This window comes from Haemorhous mexicanus, chromosome 4 (assembly GCF_027477595.1).
Source record: "Haemorhous mexicanus isolate bHaeMex1 chromosome 4, bHaeMex1.pri, whole genome shotgun sequence".
In the NCBI taxonomy this organism is placed as follows: domain Eukaryota; kingdom Metazoa; phylum Chordata; class Aves; order Passeriformes; family Fringillidae; genus Haemorhous; species Haemorhous mexicanus.
The window spans coordinates 20,229,864-20,247,385 of NC_082344.1; the positions used below are offsets into that span (position 1 = coordinate 20,229,864).

The window sequence follows — 17,522 nt, forward strand, 5'->3', positions numbered from 1 at the left end:
ATGGCACCAGCACTGCTGCCATGAAGACAACATCTGAATGCCTCCCTTCCCACATCCATCACCTCTTTAGGTTTTCTAACTGAAATTGTTCAACATTTTTTCTCTTTACTCCACATATTCTGACTGAATTTTACCTCTGCATATGTACCTTTACAATCTTCTCCTTCCTTTGCACTTCTCTGTAGAGACAGACTAAAGCTCTGATCCAACCCATGTGGTGCTGGTAGCAGCTGTCATGCACCATGCACATAAAATTATGTATTTAAAATTAGTGACACTTCTGATGCCCCTCTGCTCTTTCCAGACCATTAAAAAACTTCTCCCTCATCCCTGCATTTTCAAATCCTCATACATTGGGCTGGCTGGGGGTAGCTTCCATCAAGTCAACAGGGAAGAGACAGGAACGGTCCCAATCAACACAGTGGGAATGTAAAGATAAATCACTGCCCAGAAGTGAGGCAGAGACATTGTAGTGTCAAGACCTGCAATTTGCCATTTTAGGGACAGTCCTTTTTCATTCCATGTGAATATGTGATTGAGAACAAGTGTAAAATTTCCCCTTATATCACATTGTTTTAAGCTCATTTATGCTTTGCATAAGGAGAAAGAGTCATTGCAAGATCTGAGGGACAAGTAAACACTGCAAACTGAAAAATTCTCTCCTAATGAAAAGGAAGGGCCACATAGATATGGCAGCAGGCAATCCTACATATTTCACTACAAAAAAGCAAGTTGATACAGTGTCAGGCAGATAGTTCTAGCAGATAATGGTTGAAATAAGCATACAGCTCTGGAAGAACACTCCTGGTGCAGCATAGGAATATTTTCATTCATTATGGATACTAAGTGATATACAGTAGATGGTGCAAGAAGCAGGAAAATCTAGAACAATCCCAGTTTGGCAGAGCCTTTAAATAAGCACATGGAATACCCTCAGTCTCTCCTGTGGGCATGTAGTACCAGACAGTGTGTAGCCCTTGAGCATAATTTACTTGTAATTTCTTCCATTTAAAAAAGGAACTCAACAAAACAACTTCCTTTCTAACACAGCAATGCGTATATTATTTCTCCTGCTGAACACTTACATTTTTATGATTCACACACTTCATGAGGACCAGCTCCCTGTAAGCTCTCTTGGCATGAGTTTGGTTCTGAAATGGTCTGCTGAGCTTCTTAATGGCCACGTTTCTGTCAAGGACGGCATCATATGCAGCACTGTAGTGATGACAAACACAGGGGTTATGCATCTTAGAGGGTATCCAGTGCTTCTCATGGCAAATTCCTGAACCTCAGGTCTACTATTTCCTTTTTTTTTTCCAACTGAGAAAAATACTGGGACAAAAGAAGAAGAGAGCTTTTAGTAAAAAAAAAGTAAGAGATCAATAGGAAACTCAGCACCGCATCAGCAGAAGACAGCATACACCACTGCTTCTGAACTCCAATTCCATTGGAAATTAACACTTATTCTCAAGGGGTAGGGGAAAAATTTTAAGTAACTTCAGATAAAAATACAATAAAAACTGGATGAGAAGGAAGCTGTTTCATAAAGCAACTCTCTGTGCAGGGCTACAGCAGAAAATGGTTTTCCTTTTTCTGTCGCACTAAGAACACTTTCACAACGTGGCTCAACGACCAAGTGCCCTCTTACCCAAAATGAATTTTGTGTTTTCCTTATGATATTTCTAACGGAATCAAGTTATTTAGTCATTCTTTGAGACCATATCATCCAATTCCAATAACATACCTAGGAACAGAACCATTTCACAAGGATTTTTACCAATTCCCGGTAACAAAAAAATTTGTTACATATGCACATTTACAACTTTTGAAAATGAAGAAATACATTGATTGAGAAGTGAACTTTTAAAGCTGGGGCCCTAAAATGCTCCTTAAACTTTAATGTGTTTTTCACAACCTTCAGCTATTTTTATAAATGTCACTTCTTATGTATTTGAGACACTTATTTTGGTGGTTCAAATCTGAGTAGATAATTTCTGACTTCTAAATACCAGAAAGCACACTAAGTTCTAGAAGCATTCCCAAATGGACAGCAACCTCAGACCCTCTTCCTGATTTTTTCCTTTTACCAAGAAAGAGGAATGGCATGACATAAGTTTTCTTCTAGTCCATGAAAAGCAACAGTATATTTCTCAGGAGATAAATCAACCAAACCACCCATTGTTCTAAAAATTGCTTTCCTAAGCATGAAGTAAATATTCAGAATCCTGCAAATTTTCTTCTCATTAACCCTTGCTTACTTCAGACACTCAGTGTCAGAGGCTAACTAACCCAGAGCAGAAAGCATGCAAACATCAGAAGCTTAGTCACAAAGCCAACAAAAATGTACATCTGCTCAAAATAGGTAAGAAACTGTTGGTAATGTTTGTCTGGGAAACCACACAAGAAGAGAAGGATCAGAAATACTGAATTTTCACTACATCTGCATAAATAACACACCAAATGCATACCACAAATAAGAGCAATTGTTTCCTAAAGGAGAAGTTTTGCAAAGATAACTCTTAGGACTTATTTAGGAAGTCTCTTGAGAGTGGGTCTAAGAAATGATCTTTGCATGGCCACATCTGGAGTTCTGGGTGGTACTCCAGGCTCTCCAGTATGAGAAAGATAAAGACTGAAGCAATTCCACTGATGAGCCATGAGGATTATTAGGGACTGGAAAACCTGTCATACAGGGAGCAGCTGAGTGAGCTGGAGCTGTTTAACCTGGAGAAGGCTTAGGGCGGATCTTATCAATTTTCTAAAGTATCTGCCGGGAGGAGTAAAGAAGATGGAGCCAGACTCTTCCAGTGGTCCTGGGCAACCTGCTCTAGTTGACTCTGCTTTGAACAGGTGGGTTGGACCAGGTGTCCAATATCATCCATTCTGTCAGTTGGTAACAATTCTTTATTCTATTCATGAATAAGGCATGAAACTTATATGACCCAGCTAGTCACAGGCACAAAGAAAGATACTGCACTCACCAGCTAAACCATACAAGCAGCAGCTTAGGTGACAAGGCTATCAGAGATCCAGCCTGACTTGATTTCTCTCTAGCCACAGAATTTCACTCAATTAAACCTTGTGTTAGGAGGAGCATGATGTGTGATTTACAGCCTAACAGGATGCAGCAGAAAGCAAACCTCCTGTAGCAGCTGTCAGAACCGTGTCTCATTCTGATGTAGTTCAGCCACAATAAGGCATCATAAAGGCCACAACTAAAATACCCTTTAGTTCCATTAAGAAAGAATTGAACAAATAAAATGCAAAGCCCAAGGATTTAAATATATAGGATCTTTTAACAGTTAAGTATTCTGTCCCTGTTGTTCATGGACATATACTGCAAATACATTCCAGCAAACAAATTTCTCAGCTAATCCATATTACTTGATCACCCAACTTCTTTTAGGATTAAAAGGCTATGTAAGACTCATCTGAGCTGTGTAAGAGTACTGTGAATCATTTTAATAATATTTAAAAATATTTTAATTTCATTAGATACATCACTAAATTACTGACTAGGAGTTAGAAAACAACAAAAGTTTGTCTGAGCAAACATTTTCTTCAGCTTCTGATCTCTGTTTGCTTTTCTGAATTTTCTCTCTCTGTCAAAGCAACAAACAAAGCAATCAATCTAAAGTGAGAAAACCAAAGTCTTCTTAAGCAGTTGTCTTTTAGGACCTATTCCTGCCCCTTTGCATACCATGGAAGAACCAAAGTTCCTAATCCTTTGTAGAGGATATTTACTTTGAGACACAAGGATGTTGACTGCAATTCTATCATGGTCTCCTATCAAATGGAAGGTGTCCAACTACTTGAAGAAGTTATTACATAAATTCATTGCACTGGGTAAACCCACAGCTCTGATGGTTTTTTTCTGTGCTAACCAGAAAGAAGCTTTTGTTTACAGCCAGCCAACTCTGAACTTCACTACAAGGAAATTACAGACACCAGATGTAGGTCCTCTCTCTGCTGCTTGCTACACAAAACCCTTACCTTGGAACACCAAGGTTAGTACTGATGATAAGCTTTCTAAAGACAAACCTCAGTCAGTGGCAGAAGAGTGGCTGTGTAAACACATGGCTCCAGGGATCAGGAATAAGAGAGAGAGTAATGAGTGTCTGTGAACTCTGGTGCAAAGGCTGAGTATGAAAGTCGCTCTGAATCTCAACTAAGAGACTGGACTTGCATCTAAAAGAGTTTCTCTGGAAACTCTATCATAACACCTCTTGCTCAACAGTGAATTTTTAGTTTGTACAGTTTCTTGATTTTATAGCAGACTCTAAATTACCCCTGGTCTTGTAATAAAATGATAGCTTTATTGCAACATGAGCTCAGAAAAATCCTCAAAGTTTACTACCATGTCTCTGGCAGCTGTACAGACAGAAAAAGCAGTAAATAAACACTTTCCCCATAAATCCTCTTTACAGTTAGTTTGACATGGTAAATGTTAGTATTAAAAATGCCTTTTAAATCTGTAAATAATTTGAAACAAACCCATTTAGCAGAGATAAAAAAAATTAGTGAATATAAATTCATGACTACCAAGAGATATATGTAATCACAGTTATTTAATAGGGCTTTTTCCTGATTTTGGCAGGAAAAAAATGAAACTCCTCCTAGCCAGATTTTCACAAACCCAGGTCATCATTTACCATGATATTCTGTGTGAGCTCAGACTATGATGATCAATGAGCAATGATCTGTTGTCATGCACTTGGAGGACCAGGCATTCATTTTTACGCCTATTTTGAAAAGAAATGGAAAGCATTCTAGTTTCATGTCCAAGTTTCTATTTCAATAGACACCAAATAAATACTTAAATTTATTCCTCCCATCTTTTCATCAGCAGGGAAACTTAACTTTTATCAATTCCATTATAGTGTACCCACCAGAACAGACTGTTAAACCCACAGAAAAATTTTTAAAGCCAACTCTTAGAGATGGGTTCTTAGGATAATAAAGGATAATGTGAAAATCACATTTAACAAGAATGCTAATGATGGCTAATCCTCAACCATTGATCAACACCAATATATGGAGTGGAACACCTTCTATGGAAATGCTCAGATGCACGTCTAAATGTATATGCACAGAGAGATAAAAATGAAAAGCCTAGATGGAGGTATATATTAATCCTTTCCACAGCAATTTCTCTGTGGCAATTTCAAAGCCCTTGGTTTCAGATAACTATCAGTATTGCAGTTTCTGGAGAAGTAATTTATAGGAAGGACAAGAACCAAATATTTTTCCTGTGTCAAGCAAAATTTCTGTAGGTGTGGCTTATGAAGCTTTAACCGTAAAATGTATCAAGTGCTTTACATTCTCTCTAGTTGTGGTCCCCCTTCAGCCAAGTACTCCAACAAAAAAGAGTAAAAATGTTATTTTGCTTCAAGCAAACTTTTCTAAGTTTACTGTGGCAGGGATTTTTTGGTGGGTTTGGTTTGGTTGCTCCTTACATTGCCTTCATGTATCAGTTCAATTTTTAGAATGAAGTTAGACTTTCTCATCTTAACTTGTTTTTTCTCCTCTTGGCATGTAACTTCCAAGTTTCTAAAGGCAGACATTCATACAAACAGTGCATATTCTGCTCTTCAATAATTACTTTTAAACAGAAAAAATTATTAGAGTGAAAACTCTCCAGAAAGTTAATTTAAATGTAGTGAATGTTTTCCATTAAACCAGTGGAAAAAGAAAAGAATTCTATACATGCACCAGGGTGCAGAAAGTTTGCCCCAAGCAGTACAATTCAAAGGCCACTATAACAAAAAGCCTTTAAATGTCATTATTAGGTTTGGAAGCGACCCTTTGTGCTGAAAATCCAAAAAAATCCAGTATGACTGTACTGAAGAGTTGCAGACCTCTTGTCAGGAATGGATACTGTACTCTCTGGATCACCTCTATTCCCTCTGAAAATGCAGAGAAATTGAGACAATATTCTGAGCTGATGATAAAGAAGACCAATACAGCCTCACAATGGATGAATGCTGCACTTTTCGTGTTGCCAGTTATGGCACCAGCCTGTTTTGTGTGCTTCCATCAGCTCACAGCTTCTTGCAAGCCAGTGGAAGCAGCTTGATCAGAAAATATAACCAAGCTGCCTCCCCAGCTGCTACACAAGTCATCAGTTTTTTCCTATCACCAGATTCCAGTTTCACAGAATAAATAAATCAGTTGCCAAGGTTTTCCATGAGGTTCCTCATCACTGCAGAGATTATTAATAGGGCTCAAAATGTTCCTTCCTGCATTGCAGATGCAATGTGCATGTAAAACATGCACGTAAAACATGTGATCCATTATCCTGTGTTGGAATGAAGTAACAAGAGTGAAGTGCCTGTATTTTTTCTGATTATCATACCAGTCCTTGAATGGAAATGCAGCATTGCTGTCAAGATTAATAGTGAATTCTGTAGTGCTTAAACTTCAAAGACGTGCTACAAAAACTGGAGAATATTAAGAAAGAAGTTCAAAGTGTGTGGCTCTATCTTTACATTTCAGCATTTTATCAGGAAAGACAGCTGGGCTCACTCATCCCCTCCCTTGCCCTGCTTTGGATGCAGCCCAGGATGTGTTTGGCTCTCTGGGCTGCCAGTGCCCATGGCTGGGTCATGTCCAGCCTCTCATCCACCAGCACCTCCAAGTCCTTCAGGGCAAGGCTGCTCTGGATCTGTTCATCCTCAGCCTGTGCTGATCCTGGGGCTTGCCCCAACCCAGGTGCAGCACCTTGTATTTGGTCTTGTTAAAGGTCATAAACCTGCAAATTTGCTGAGGTGCACTTGATCTCTTTGTCTGTCATTAATTAAGACATTAAACAATCCTGGTCCCAGTATGGACCTCTGAGGGGCACCACTTCCCACTGATGCCCATCAGGACTCTTACCTGTTGACCCTCGGGATGTACATGTCCTCCCCTCAAATCCACCTCTTGCCATTTTAGAGAGAGGGATGCTACAGGGGAGACTGTGTCAAAGGCTTCACAGAGGTCCTGATAAGTGATGTGAAACACTTCCCTTGCCCACTGATGGAGTCACTCCATCACAGAAGGGCACAGGGCTGGTCAGGCAGGACTTGCCCTTGGTGAAGCCAGGCAGACTGTCCTGAATCACCTCCATGTCCTCCATGTGCCTTAGCACAGCTTCCAGGAGGATCTGTTCCATGATCTTCCCAGGCACAGAGGTGAGACTGACAAGTCAGTAGTTCCCAGGGTCCTTCTTTCTATCATTTTTAAAGATGGGTACAAAGTTTCCGTTTTTTCCAGTCATATGGGACTTCACCTGACTGCCATGGATTTTCAGATATCATGGAGAGTGTCTTGGCAACATCAGCCAATTCCCTCAGCACTCAGGGATGCTTCCCATCCGGTCCCACAGACACCTGTACATTCAGGTTCCTTGGTGGCCATGAACCTGATCTCTGCTTACAGTGGGAGAGACTTTGCTCTCCAGTCCCTATCCTGCTGTCCCTCCACTGCAGAGGTGTGGGAAGAGAGATTGCCACTGAAGACTGAGGAAAAAACTTGAGTACCTCAGTCATCTTCTCTATGGTAGGGTGGTCTATTACCTGGCTCAACAGCCTACATCCTTACATGCAAACACCAAGTCCAAGCTCACATATCATTCAGTCCCTTTACTCCCACCCATAAAGGATCAAACTGTATCATTGCCATATTCATAACAGTCAAATTTTGAATCTGTATTGCTCATTCTTTGTCAACTACTACAGTCATTGCCTAAAATGTCAAAGCCAAGCAGTGTTTTGCAGCAAAGATAAAAGTGGAAGCAGAATTCATTCATAATTCTAAGGACAGCTGGATCTGAAAAGTTCTCTGTGAAATCTATCTCACAATTTAGTCATGCTGAGGAGAGCTCTTATCTGCCAAAATTTCAGATGGGAGGGTCTGAAGAAAGGTGTTTGAGCCATCATATAAAAGACAATGTAAAAGAAGCTGCAAGGATAAAAAAGAATGGAACACTTACTTTTAATAAACATATTTACAATAAAAGTTAGTCATCTTTCTAATTACATGAGCTGGTGATACCCTAACAAGAATTATTTTACAATCCACCAGTTACCAGTTGTGCATATGAATGCAAGCTAAAACTCTTCCCATAGTCATTTTCTCTCACAAAGACAGTGGGGATACAGGGATACAATGGGAAAGGCAATGTGGAAACAGCTATAAAGTTCTCACATTGCTTGGCACACCACTCAATGGGCTCTGGTTCTGTTTGCCAGGAGATGAAAATATTCATGAGGATGCTGAGTATGGAGCATGTTTACATACTTCTCATCTGCATGTGCTCTGCTAATTCTTTGTACTTGGCTCGGAAAGTCGCTCGGCTGTTTAATGCTTTTCTGAACAGCACTATAAAACCAGTACTTTGTACTTTCTGGTCTTGAATGTCTCTTGTCACTAACTCACTACACAGTCTGCTAGCTGCCAGGAGCTTTTGTTAGCTGCCAGCCTAGGAAATTCAACCTGGGCAGCAAAAGGATCCAAGTTTCTTTTCCATCCTGCTTTGAAAGGGCTCTAGACCAATATGCTTTCTTCTACATGTGAAGCATGTAAGAGATGACAACCTGATGGTTTCCAGAGTATCCTACACTACTCACTCTTGGCATGCTCAAGGATTTACCAAAGCCAGAGCTAAGTAAAAAACTGAAAAATGGAGCAGAGCTGGGGGTGCCTATCAATATTCATTGGCAGGAAACACACGGGCAAAAGAAGCTTAAGCATGATTTGCAGGTAAACCATATTAAGTAGATGTTTACCCCACATCTGGGAATTGGGTATAAGACACTGAATTTGGCAAAGAGATCTGACATTTACTGCTCTGAACTCAGCAGGGGACACTTTGGACAGTGTTCAAGATTGTTAAGCAGCACAGCCAGAAAAAGTCCAGTTTCCTTGTTTACCAGCAATTTAAAATACATGGGAAATAATGGCACTGAGGCAGAGTCTGTGTACCTGGCAGAAGCTGAGTACCTACCGCATTCAAACTGTCAGTCACATGATAAACCTGCTATTTTTCAGACCTGCAAACTGGATTAGAAACAGCTACTATCTTACTATTACTCCCTCACAACCATAATTGAAAAGACTTGCTTGCTTGCCTGACAAACAGAACAAAAGCTGTCACTTGGGTGAATAAAAATACTATTTCGTTTTTCTTGCTGCATTTCTCAAATGCTTAAAAACCAAAATTCAAGAGTGGAATAAAAGTGTGCTGCTACCAATTCTTCACCTAGAACATGATAATCATGGGAGAAAAAAGGTAAGAAGTTTAACCCTAAAAGGCTACTCAAATTCTCATTACCCCCCAAACTAACCCTGCAATCTCTACAAGGCTGTTCTAAGCAGACAAAACCAGCATATTTTACCTGCTGCATAACAAGCCAAAGTGTCTTTTTCCAGTGGGAACAAAATGAAAAATATTGGGTGCTGCATAGAGGTAAAACCTTACAAAGAGAAGGCCAAGTAAAATCATGGATCAGGTCTACTACTTTGGCTAAGTAGAAAAGGACTGTGGGAAAGAGACTTAGCTGAATTAGGGGTAGAGAAACGAGTTATATAAACCTAGCAGGTTCACATAGTGGTGAATGGTGGTTGGCTGAACTATGTTAAGATTTAAAGTTATGTAACTGAGAAAGGCCTGACTGATGCAAAAGGCCTGGATTTATCAATAAAGCAGCTCTCCTTTGCACCTGCCTGGGGACTCTGCGTCACTCCGGACCCTCACCCCACAATTAGGTTTTTGAGTTGCCATGTTACACCAGAAATTTCAAGACTTAGATGTGTAGACAGAATTTTAAAACACTGTCTTTGAAGCCAAAAAAGAAAAAAAGATTAAAAAAAAACCAACCAACCCCCTCCAAAAAACTACAAATAACACCCACAAACAAACAAACCAATCCCTTGATGTCTTTTTTTTGACTTGCAAAGGGACTCCTGTATTTGAGTCTTGCTGCTTTCTGCTCCTCTTTCTAACTATTTGTATCTATTGCAGACTTCTGCACATTCTGCTGAGTTTCCCCACTCATGTCATGGCGGACATGCCTTGCATTGCTCCCAAATTTCACACAGAATATCTTGCTTCATACTGTCTTTCTACCTTCCACAACTTTTTAATATTTTTTGGCTGTCACTGGCTCTTATGATTGTCTAAGGACAGGTCCTTAGACACAAGCCTTAAGTACAATATATTACCTTCTGTAAAGAAACTGTGAAAATCTGTAGACTACATTAATTTTAGAGAATAAATATCAGCAATACATGCTGATAAAGAGCTTCGAATTACCTGAGCTGCACTTCTTTCCAGACTGGCGCTAGTTTTTCTAGAGTTCCACTCTTCTAACCAGTTTTTCTGGTTCCACTGCTTCTTTGTTCTGATGCTCTCCTTTTTATTTAGGTGCTCTGTCCTATTGCCCCAACTCCCTGATTCCATGTGGCCATGGCCATTCTCTTACCCCAGGAGAAACCCCTTGGTCCTAAGAGGGAACAGAAGTGTTTTGTGCAAATGGTCTCATGTGAAACACATGGTGAACAGAGACGATGATGCAAGGGCATGTCAGTGGGGATAGGATTTCAGGTGAATGATGTGGAAGGATAAACCTGAAGTCTCTTAAGGAGCAGCTACAATGCACTGACAGTAGTTAATGCCAGTCCTGGTTTTCCAGGAGGAACAAAGAGAGCCTTGAAAAAATCTGTCCAATAAGTTGCATCATAGTAGTGACCCTGGACAAATATAAGAAAAGGGAGAGCTGTCAGTGACCAAAAGGAAGCTTTTGACAGGGTAGCAACAGACAGGCACCTGACATCTGTAAAGAGAGCTTGAAAACATCACTGTCTGATAGCAAAAAGTGTAAATTAAATGGAGTTTCTAACCAACCAACACAGCTTAAATTTCACAATCATGAGTTACTTCGCTGCAGACACAGAATTTACAAACAGCTGATACATTTTTAATGGCTCCAAGAGGACCACAAGTCCAGCACAACTATAAAGAAACCTGCTCTATGCCTAAGAGTTGCACCAATCCAGCTGAAAACCCGGGCTGCCAGTGCACTCAAATGAGCCTGACCCTGCCTTTGCAGTACTGAATTTGTGACCAGGTAAAGGGAGCATTGCTGCCAGGGTTCACAGAAACAGTTTGCACAGAGATGGTTCCCTCACAAACGTATTTACTTTTTTCCCCCATCAACTTGCAGAGTATAAATATGGAATAGATTTTGCCTGCTTAACTGTTGTAGTCATGGAAACCACACGAGTTCTTTAAGGAGAAAGGAGTCAAAAAAGGACATAGAAATATAGGCAGTGTATTTTAGAGACAGAGGGCATGAGGCATGATTTCTTTGCTATAAAGGAATACTGTGGCACATTTTATTACATACCATTTGTGATTACCACTACATTTTAAATTTTAGATTTCTCTCTACAAGCAAAGGGAAATGAAACAAAAGAAGACAAATGCGAAATATGTGGTGACTCCCTGCCTACTAGGAATCTCTGCATTCTGATAGAAAAAGCACATTACCAAAAAGAAAAAGAAAAAAAGAAGTGGAGAAATATTTCTGGGTATATGCTTTTTCTTTTTTTTTTTTTTTTTGCTTCTTTCTCACTCATAGTCGTAGTACATAGAAGAAGCTTCAAGAATCAAAGCAAACAATGACTCAAACACAATCCATCTGTCCTTTTTTTAGATGTTATGTATAGCTTGTTACATGGCAACACTTCTCTGCGATCCTAACAGCAGTTCCTTCCATATCGAAGCTCAGTCCTTTGCTGCAAGAGCACTCCAAGATATGGCCTCTATCTCTCACTCCATATGCAAGCAAACTGTCTCTGGATATGTGTTAATATGCAAACTCTAATAAATCAGCTTAAGAAACACAAATCTGACCAACTTAAACAAGCACCTCCACTCAATATTCTGGAGGTCAAACACAGAGAGATACTCAGCCTTTGCTGTACCCATTGGGAATCTCTCAGCACCTTAAAACTCACATGCTGGTGATCCAGATTCCAAATACAACTGGGAAATTTGCTGTCTCTCTCAAGAACCAAGGCATAGATACATCAGAAACACAAAGCAGAATATGCTGTTTCACATGTACTCCAGATCAATGGGCAACCAAATACACATAGCTCTTGGTGCTTCAGAGCAACGGCATGCTAGAAAATCCAAAGAATACCACAGTGTAACTGCAAACTGGGGGCTGGGGAAAAGTCCTGCAATATACAAATGAATGATGTTTGAAGCTTGCTGTGAGTTTAACTTCTGGTATTGCAACAAGAATTTCCCAAACTGTAAAAAAAAAAAAAAAAAAAAAAAAAAAAAAAAAAAAAAAAAAAAAAAAGGAAAAAATTGAAATTACCCTGTGCTGCCATGTGTATAGGATGATATTAGACCTGGGAAAAATAGAAAAATAGCTGAATTTCTTCATACTGGCATGTTTATTTCACTATCAGTACAGCAACAGTTCCTAGAGCAAACAGACAACTATTTCCTACCTTTCTCTCACAAAACACACTTGTAAAACTCTCTAAAAGTTGTTTTCAAAAACCTCCTCGGGAGCAGGATGTCAAAGCACATTAGCAAAGCACACAGCAGCACGAGGAAGAGAACATTGGCTGAACTAATGGACACAATTTGAAAAACCTACAACAGAACGGGATCAATCTGCTGTGCCAGCCAACAGAATCTTAAGCACAAAAAGCCTGCAAGATGTAACTGTAACTGGAATGAAAGTAACCAAACTCATGACATGTGCTCAGTTCTGCTTCATGTGGGACTCTGGGGCTGACAAAATTAATGCTGCCACTTCTCTTCAGGGCCACTGAAATTCTGGGTATATCCAAATACATTGTTCACCCCCTTTTGCCTCTGAATGACATTTATTCTTTGTTCTCCTCTTCTGAGGAAAATTAGTGATTGATCCCACAGAGAACATCTCTGAACTTCAATGAAACTGTACCAGTTTATACATGCACAAATTTTGATCTCTGTCAGGAAATACAGTATTTCAATTCAGTGACACAAAGAAATCAAAACAGTATTGCTGGGATAGCAGGACCACAATGGAGAAAAATATTGAAGTCTCAAAACTTGAATACACCAGCATCCAGCTAAAGAATACACATAAAATTGAGTGTTAGCTGTAAGACACTGATATGACCATTATTCTTGGTGGTTTTCCCACTGCACTACAGCAAAAGTATGAGCTTGGAATTGATTATGGTCAGAAGCATCAACTGCTCTTTCCTATGGCTTTTGCCATTATTTCCATTGCAATATCCCTTGAGATCCTTATAGCCAGCCCAGGAGTCAATGGTGCTACACAAAGCCAGAAGTGAAGGATAATCATTGTACAAAAGAGCTCAAGTGTTTCTGCCCCTTGTAGTGGACAATACCTGTCACATTTCTCCTCCAGCCTTTGAACACTCTGAGTTGAGTCACCATCCCTCCAGGTATTGAAAAAATTGTGCAGATGTGGCACCTGGGGACATGGTTTAGTGATGGACAGTGCTGGGGGAATGTATGGACTCAGTGATCTTCAGGGTCTTTTCCGACCTAAATGATTCTGTGGTGCTGCGATTACTTTCGGGAAAGAATCAGCAGATTTATAGGCTACAACAAGCACCACCATCAAAAGAGGCTGATCTGAAAGAACCCTGTACTCCATAATAGTCAACCACCAAAAAACAATTAAATCAGCAAAGGAGAACCTATGGTAATATCAGGCAAGACAGGAAGCTTTTTATTGTCTCTACCTATTACAGGGAACACTAAAAGATTGTTATCTCCTTTAGGTTCAGGCTCAAAAGTATTATCAAACCCCCTAATTCAAAGAAAGATATCTGCAGCACATTTCCCAATTTACGACTTCAGGAATATATTTACAGTCTCCTCTATATCTGCAGTTGCCTTTCTAAATTTATAATGCATTCACTGAAAAGCTCTCATAAAAGCATAATTCCTGCTCCCATATCCTCCACTCAAACATTACTCACACAGAAACTTCCTCCATCAACAAGACAGAATAAAGCCCTTCCCAGCCAACCCCTCCAGTCCAGCTGACACATCATTAGGCCACATCTCAACGTCATGCAGCATGAAAGCTTGTGCTCACTTTTAAGAAAAGACCAAGATAAAAGATTTCAGCTGAAAGGCATCATCAGACTCATTTGTTTGATGTTCACCCAGACAACTTAGTTTTCAAAGCTATAACTTTCTCCTGATGATATGCATAGGCATAGCCACCATGTGGTCATAAACCAGGCCAAATGTCTTCTGTAAGATTCTGCTATGATTTTAATTACTTGTGTCCTCAAACCTGTAAGTGATGTCTTCCCTATCTGCTTCAGAAACCTGGACTTCACCCTTGCTTCAATTGTAAATTCAAAAACTGTCAGAGGCCCTTCCAATTGCTTTTGAAATATTTCTGTACAACACCATTTTTCTAGACATCACAGACAGTATCAAAAATATCACAGGCAACATAAAAATGATGGCTTGCAAACCACAGCAGAAAACCTACAGATCAATTACCTTGCTCCCAGGCAAAAAGCACTCATCTAAACCATAAAGAAACACCCACTCCAACATCAGCATATTTCTGTTGATTTTATGGAACATGAGAATTCCTCTCCATCCACCATGCACAAACCTAAGCTGAAAGTGACCTGCCCCTCTTTCTCAGCCCCTTGCAAAATGAGGTAGGTGTCAACTCCCTTCTGACATTGCAGAGGGGTATCAGCTACTTCTTCTCTCAGCAGTTTAATGGCACATATCTAATTAAACTCGAAACACTGTTTTCTGTTACTATGACAGACTCAAAGATTAACTAGTGTGGTTACAGGCCTGTGCAGTTTTTACAACTACAGTTTGGTCTAATAAACTCCAAGCTGTGTTTCAGCCATGCTCCATCATCATCATGCCTGTAATAACAACATGATTATGATATACAAACACACCCTTTAGAGGCTCTCTCACAGATGTCAGTGTGATGTACAGTGGGGAAACAGCCTACACTTTCATAAAGAGCAGTGTTTGCAGGGTGAAGAGCAGCTTCCCTGCTCAAGAGATTCCAAGCAGCTTGTTTTCTTTCCTTCTTTCAGCTGCTAAAATCATTTTGTGACCATACTTAACACAAAACCCATTGAAAGAGACCAAAGATTAATTTCCAAAGATCCTACATACACTATGTCTGTATAAATATTATTCCTTCACTGGGTTTATAATTATTTCACATGGGCACAATTATAACAATCACACCACATGGTTTTGCCTTTTTCGCATAATTCACTAAATTATCATGTCCTGAAGACTTAATATCTTTAATGCTTCATATCAAGAAAAGAATTTTTTCTTTGATGTAATTTTCAGCACAATCCAGTGAAATCAAGTCCCTACTTTTTCATAACCACATTTCCTGCTTCATGAGCCTGTTTCTGTTCCACGGCGTAAACTATTTTCCACTGACATTTTCCTGTTTATCCTGAAACCTGCTCATAGAACTGAATGGGAAAGATTCTAGTATTCTGTGGCTTTGCCTAGGAACCCTGCAACACCTTCCGAAGCCTGAAAAACATCAGGCTTCTCCTCCTAAAAGGAGCTAGCAATCAGCAGCCATGCTCCATCACTTCACAAAACCAAGTGCCACTATGCACCAAAGCTGTCTCCAGTAGCTGGGCAGCCAGTTATTCCACTCAGTAACAGGTAGTGTCCACACCTACAGTTATCCTGAAGGAAAATCCAGAAAGTGTCCATGCTCTGAGAAGACTGAGCCTAAACCCCTCTGTTCCATCCTACCTGTGCCTGCCCTTGTCAGAGGGAATAATCAGAAATCACCTATTTGGCTCCTACACTTCTAATTCTGGCAGCAAGGGACAGAATTGCATCCCAGATCTGTGACACTTCTTGAACAAGCCATAGAGTATAAACAGAGCCACTGGATCTGAAAGAAGTTATGACCTAAGTTTTCCCCACTATTTTCATAGAAGCATTCCTCATGGCTATTCTTTGCAAAGGAACAAGACAAGCAGGGCAAATTACCTCCACCAGAGCAAGTTGTGCTGCATAAATAGGCAGGCTTTTGGTATTTTTTTACCTTAATCAGCTTTTTCTAGATGTAACTCTATTTCCATCAAAATACTTCTAAATAGAGTAAGCTTCTACAGTGGAAACTTATTGTAATAAAGTTTTCTGTGTAAGCTTATTATTAATATTAGGTAAGGAGAAACTTAGGCAACTGAAGATGTTTCTCATCATGTATTGTTTTCTCTTAGCTAAACTACAAATGTTTATCTCCCAATTGTTTTTTCATTAACTAATCACTTCACCATTGATTCTTCATGCTTTGCTGATGGATGGTTTATTGTATTTCTAGTAAATTATGCCTTACAAGAGGCAGTTTACCATGTAACACAAACTAAGAAAAAAATGCTCATAATCTTCCCCACCTATCATGTAATACTTCTATATCACTATCATCAAAAAGGCCTTTTATGGCCTCTCCATGCTACTCACCATTTCAGGGGATTTGTGTTAACTTTCACTTGAACTTGCTTGTTTTCTGATTTGATTTTCTTTCCTAAGAAATTCTTAAATTTTGCTGTCAACTCTTAGTATGAAAGTAACATTCACGGGATGCTTTTGATTTTATTTAGCTTAATTTCTCTATTTTTTGCTGCTCACAATTGATCATTACAGCAATTCAGTTGCAGAGAGGTTCAACCAAAACTGATTTTCCTCTGAAACAAATAGAGGATAGAAAGGAGGAAGAAAACCATCTTTGCTTTCTATGGAATTGAAAAAACAGTGCTGAAAATTAATTTCAGTAGTACTGAACCCAAAATATGCCTCTTTCCCAAAGCTGATTTAAAAGCAACCTTGAATTGTTTTGTGCTTAAGATAAGGAACATGGTACATGGTCATTTAGGTCAATCTTTGGACTTGCATGGTCTCAAAGTATACTAAACACTGGAAGTCATGGACTGACACATAAGGATGTGCTGTCAGTGCTGTTACAGTGACAATTATGGTGCCAATGCCAACAATCCATGGAAAAACCATTTGCCACTGGATTAAAGGAACATTTGTTTTACCATTTCCTCCACTTGTAAAGCAACACACATTACATCAAATTCTGAAAAAAAAAAACAGTGACAGAGGTCACAGATGGATTTAAGACTTCACCTCTGATCAAGTTATAGATAAAAGATTGTTATAGCTATGCAAATGCCTCATAATTAAACAGGTAACAAATGCCTGCACAGAGACATTTAAATACAAGCCACAGAAATTTAAAAGCCATGTCTAAAAATGCAGAGGCAAAAGCCACCCAGGATTCCACAACTTTTGAATATGATAAATTCAAATTGCATTGTTTAGGAGAGCTACTGAATTTAATCTTCTGTTCACATTATTCACATCACTGCAACATCACTTTTAAGAAATAAAAGAAGCATTAGCAGTTGCCTCGATTCGAAAGGCTTCCATCCTGAACATTTGAGAATGTTATGGG

General features: G+C 39.5%; 1 protein-coding gene across 4 annotated transcripts in view; it reads right to left on the reverse strand.

Moving 5' to 3' along the window:
* MAPK10 (mitogen-activated protein kinase 10) overlaps positions 1–17,522 on the reverse strand; it is a 145,591-nt gene that overhangs the window by 51,318 nt on the left and 76,751 nt on the right. For all 4 annotated transcript variants that reach the window (XM_059844009.1, XM_059844011.1, XM_059844010.1 and 1 more), the window contains one exon: positions 1,086–1,215. In XM_059844009.1, coding sequence (XP_059699992.1) covers positions 1,086–1,215 — 130 coding nt within the window. The remainder of the gene's footprint in view (positions 1–1,085; positions 1,216–17,522) is intronic.